Source organism: Asterias rubens, chromosome 2 (genome assembly GCF_902459465.1).
Source record: "Asterias rubens chromosome 2, eAstRub1.3, whole genome shotgun sequence".
NCBI classification, from domain to species: Eukaryota; Metazoa; Echinodermata; class Asteroidea; order Forcipulatida; family Asteriidae; genus Asterias; species Asterias rubens.
This window is the reverse complement of record NC_047063.1, coordinates 304138-309745: the sequence shown is the minus strand read 5'-3', so window position 1 is coordinate 309745 and position 5608 is coordinate 304138. Positions and strand designations below refer to the sequence as shown.

Sequence of the window (5608 nt, the reverse complement as noted above, 5' to 3'; positions counted from 1 at the left end):
GACTCGACCACCTTGTACAGTAGTTGTGTTATTATGCTTTTGATATGATGGAAGGCAGCGTGAATAACAGCACGTGGGATGGGTTTGAAACGATGGTTGTACCCGATGTAGAGTCGCATGATGCATCGGTGTTCCTCGGTGTTCTCCTGGTTCTACTTTCAGCTATTAGTATTCTAGGGAACATTGCGACTATATGGGCTTTCAAAACCAACCAGAAACTCCGCCATAATCAGAGCAATCTACTGATTCTTGGACTGTCATGTTTCGATCTTGTCATTGGTGCTACTGGGCTACCTGCTGCTGCGATCTACACTGGGTTTGGTACCTGGCCACTAGGAAGGGATGTTTGTGTGATCAATGCTCTATTCTCAGTAGTTGGGGTGTCTGGTGCGATGTATACCGTCACAGCTATCAACATAGACCGTTACCTACTGGTCTCAAGAGATTACTCGGCCTATTTACGAATCCAATCTTCAAGAAACTTGAAACTACAGATTGCTGGGTTCTGGTTGCTGGCATGGTTGATCAGCTTGAGTGAAACGATTATCTGGACTGCTGGTGGAGTGGCAGAGGTTGAGAAACTCATAGACTACACGAAGGAGTGCCGCTCGCCGGTAAGAACCGACCCTCAGTTTGCTATTGCAACCTCAGTTATCCTCTTTGCTATTCCATTCTGCATCATGATCGTATCCAATCTACGTTTTGTTGTCTTGTTCCGACGACGTCTTCGTAGACGTTATACCTCCAGTATGACGAGCAGCAATGCTGCATCAAAAAAGGAAGACCCACCGGGAACCAAGACGTCTGGACAGAAAGAGAATGATAATCAAGCCAACCCGGAGGAACTCCAAGCAATGACATCGAACAAACCTCCTGAAGACGAAGATGAACCCCACCCTAATGAAGATGGACCTCACCCTAATGAAGATGGACCCCGCCCTACTGAAGATGGACCCCACCCTGATGCATCCAGCCCTGCACCTCTCATTAGTAAACCCAACGCTAACCAAAGTCACCACCCTGATTTAAGGAAGAAGTCTAGTTCTGCCAAGATGAAGAATAGATACATAAAACCCGCTGTAAGACTTGCAATTCTTATGAGTGTCTTCGGATTTTGTTCTCTTCCTTATCCTATATTCGTCTTAATAGCTGATACAAAATGCAGTGATTGTGCCGTAGTGGTCGCTAGAAACCATCTCTCCAATTTGTTACTTGCAAACTCAGCTCTCAACCCATTTGTGTACGCCGTGATGCATCGTAAGATAAGACAGTTTTACTCTCAAAAATTCAATTCAATTTTTCGTCGACGAAAACGTTATATTTAGAAGTATTTTTGAGGGGACTGAACTCGTTTTTTGTATTGCATCAGAACAAGGAAATTGTAATTTGACTGAATATGAACGGACGCATAATGTGTGTATCAATAACACACATTTATTCTCGTAGCCCAAGGGATATGAATAGAAACAAAACTACGAATTAATTTATAGTTTCAGGATTTGATCATTTCAAGCAGATTTAGAATAAAGGATCTAACAGTCAGTTGGATACAGCGGTGAAATACAACGGTACAAACAAGGGGAGACTTGGAGAAATGAAAACTCCCAAGTCCTGCTAAAATTTCTGATTTTAAGGATTGATTTATTAGGTTTTCTTTCAGTTGTAACTGAAACTGAAAATCTGGTTTTATCCAATTATAAATATTGTTTTTAAGCAATGTTCAAACTCAAACATTGGTTATTACAAATTTATGATCTTTTACTCCAAAAAGGAGGTAGTGAATTGTACACAATTTGACATTTATTGTTCGTCAGTTTAAAATATATCGTGTATTATAGATGGTGGTCCGTAGGGGGTTTCACTCTAAATCAAGCCAGTGTTTCGATTTTACATCTTAATGTAATAATAAAGGAGCATTGTTTATACATCTCATCACAATGCTATTGTAAAGATACAACTAGCAATCATATTGCAATCTGTACTATAAATTTAAATTGAAAGTATTTACATATATAGGGGCCTTCGGAAAATAATTTATAAGAGAGAAAGTTTACCAATATTTATTAATAATTATAATTGTAATGTTATCGTTTTAAGAGCAATTCCGAGGATGGTAGGATGGTTTCATGGATAATTTGAGGTGAAATCAGATATTAAGAGTACTTTGCAACTATTATGATGTGGGAAACAATGTACCAATTAATCCCCAATCCCCACCCAATCAACTACATCTCATATTTAAGTCAAATCTATAATCGATAAATGGTCAAATGAAATATACTGCATGCACTTGCACATACAGAATGTTCTTGTGTGCATTTTGGTAGAAGGGATTCGTTTCCTGAAATCGGTGTTTCATTCATCAATATTTGAGGAAATGTAAGTTTATTTCGTTTAAAGGTAACATTAAACGCAGTCTTATATCAAGAGTTTGGTCGCACAAACCCACACTAGATGTGACACAGAAAGAGAAGACAATTCGTTTCTGCATTTCGTTTACAATTAGTACTGAAGTTTGACTTATTTCAATTTCCACTGATTAGTTTGTCTGAAATAAGAAACAAATCAAATGAGAAAATGTATGTAGGCCTACATATTGCCAGCTGGGCCCAAATTCATCAAAATAGCTTAAAGGCAGTGGACACTATTGGTAATTGTCAAAGACTAGCCTTCACAGTTGGTGTATCTCAACATATGCATCAAATAACAAACCTGTGAAAATTTGAGCTCAATCGGTCATCGAACTTGCGAGATAATAATGAAAGAAAAAACACCCTTGTCACACGAAGTTGTGTGCGTTCAGATGGTTGATTTCGAGACCTCAAGTTCTAAATCTGAGGTCTCGAAATCAAATTTGTGGAAAATTACTTCTTTCTCGAAAACTATGGCACTTCAGAGGGAGCCGTTTCTCACAATGTTTTATACCATCAACCTCTACCCATTACTCGTCACCATGAAAGGCTTTATGCTAATAATTATTTTGAGTAATTACCAATAGTGTCCACTGCCTTTAATCAGAATATTTCTAGAAAATTGCGCTTAATGATTTTGTGCTCAAATTCAGCAAAAAACCATGGCCCAATTACGTAAAGCCTGTAAGCACAAAGAATTGCTAAGCACAGAATAGTATCGCTTAGCAGAAACAGGTTACCAGTCAAAATGACATTAAGTTTGCCTAGTTGTGGCTGGCACCCCACTCAATGTTTGCTTACACAAAGACATTAGTGAAGCAGTTATTTGCTGTTTTTTGCTAAGCAACTTTTGCTTTAGCAGCTCTTTCAAATTTGGTCCGGGTTTGAACCGGCATAACAGTCGAATTGACTTGACTAGGTCAATGGTCCGGAACTGATAGCATGGTATCCTAGCTGCCACAAGGTTAGGTTGTTGTCATCTTCCGTCAGGGTACCAGTTCACTTCCGGATACCTCTAAAACTTCCGCAGTGCATTTAATCCAACTCCCTGATGAGGGACTGTATAGTAATATAAAGGCATGGGCATTTAATCCAACTCCCTGATGAGGGACTGTATAGTAATATAAAGGCATGTACATGTATAACTTTCCGTCAATGAGCAAATCTTTTGTTGGGGGGGGGGTGATATTAGGCAAACTGTGACAACGGAGCTAAAGATGACATGGGTCCCCAGTTGGAAAACATGCACAAAACCAGTCAGAGCTGTTGCCAAAAGGTTAAAGCGCAGATACAAAATTGGGTGTGTGTGGGTGTGTGTGTGTGTGGGTGGAGGGGGGGGGGGGCTCAGGGGCTCAGTATATCCATTAACATACTAGGTATATATTGTTCATCACTTAAAATAACACTTTCTGAGATAATATTGATTTGATGGTTCAATAATTTAAAATATTCATTCATTAGAAATGACTCCCGTATAAAAAATGCGATTTTATTGATGTATTTGGAACCGCTCAGTTCAGGATTGATAATGTCCCCTTGTCTCCTTTAAGAAATCCAACATCTTTGAGAGTCTTTATATAATGGGTCTTATAAGTCTGTGTTCTTTTGATTATACATGATGAGTGCGTTAAACCAGAATTGTGGTAATAAATACGCAAGTTTGATTACAATTATAGTGTTTGAAACCATCTCCCGAAACTCCTGATTAATAATCTAATACTCGTTTATCAAAAATGTTAAAATCTCTTCCCCTTTTCAACCAGTTCCTGGTCATTTCCGCCCACGGGGCATGAATAAGTGGGTGCCCGTGGGACCTGATGAGTCAGTTCTGTGTTTCTGATGTTTTCCAAGTGAACAGCAACAACAAACCATATGGTATACAATGTATAGCTTTATGACCGAATATAATACAAGTGCATATGGAACTTAAAGCTCAGTTTGCATACTACAATCCTAAGTCGGTATCGGGGACTTCTTTTGTTTGAGGTAAATCAGTAGACTATAATGATTGACACCTTGTGGGTTTTTTAATTGATACGATTCTGTTGGCATTGACATTGCTTTTGAGTTGCGTTTTAGCATCGTCACAATATTTGAATAATATTGTTAGTTGACCTGGTTTTGTGTTCTTGAACCATTGACTATTTTGGATGACAATTTCCAGGAAATGCTGTTGTTTTGACACACTCATCCAATGAAATGGAAACCAATCAGCCCAGAATGGCGAACTGGTCTACTTTGACGTCCACCTCTCGGGTCAATGCATTCATTCCAATATGCAAATCGTTTACATGCGTTGAATACGTCAATGAGTGGCTTGTAGAGGCTTGTTGGAGAGCGAGATACAACTCACATGACATTGGTTCCAGTTGAATGCACTAACACATTGCCAACCTTGATTGGTCACTACTCTTTTCTTGCAACGACGTACTGACTAAACTTTTAATCATTAGTTCTGCTGATATGGATATTTTATTTGCTGAAAGCTATGTACGAATTGATTTTTGTTTTGTCAGTCTATTTTGAACGATAATTGAGTTATCGGCTTCATTTTTGACGAACTGTATCATTTCGATATATTGTGATGGGATTTATTTGAAGAAATATTAGGATGCTTGTCAGCATAGCTTGCGCATAGGTTTGTTGTTTACATTTCCTTCTCTGGAACAGTCTGCCACACCCTATGTGGTCACACTGTCTAGCATTGTTCCTCATCTAACAGGTGTCTTTTCCTAGGTATGCTTTCCCCATCCTATATGCCCTTACCGTAATTCCAAACCGAGTTCAGTGGTCAAGTGAATGCTTGATGTTCCAACATCAATATTATTTGGTTTGCGGTAACACCATTATGTGTGTCAGGTATATTTTATTCTAATAGAGAACTGTCCTGCTTTATGCATTCTATCACAGAGTGAGTCAATAATTTGTCTCAACGTTTCGACTTGCTTGCTCTATAGTCATTGTCAGAAGACCAACATCAGTTGATAAAAATAAATGGGTTTTTGTTTTTCTTGACGGCAATCCGTAGTAGCTTTTGACGTATTACGAAACAAAATTAAGCTAAAACCTTACAAATTGACTTACACTATTGATATCTGCTTTATGCATAGAGCAACTTTACATTTGTAAAAAAAAAACGACCACTAAATGGGGACAAGGACGTACACTTTGATCATTTTTATTCAAGTCTGTAATTT

The 5608-nt window shown here is 38.5% G+C and overlaps 1 protein-coding gene across 1 annotated transcript; it reads left to right on the top strand.

Moving 5' to 3' along the window:
• LOC117303070 (histamine H3 receptor-like) lies at positions 1 to 2617 on the top strand. Its single transcript, XM_033787142.1, has one exon. The coding sequence runs from the start codon at positions 45 to 47 to the stop codon at positions 1323 to 1325; it is 1281 nt and encodes a 426-aa protein (XP_033643033.1). The 5' UTR covers positions 1 to 44; the 3' UTR covers positions 1326 to 2617.
• Positions 2618 to 5608: the final 2991 nt, after the last annotated feature.

Excerpts from the sequence above, each read along its gene's own strand:
- LOC117303070 (XM_033787142.1), top strand. The coding sequence starts at position 45 with ATGATGGAAGGCAGCGTGAATAACAGCACGTGGGATGGGTTTGAAACG.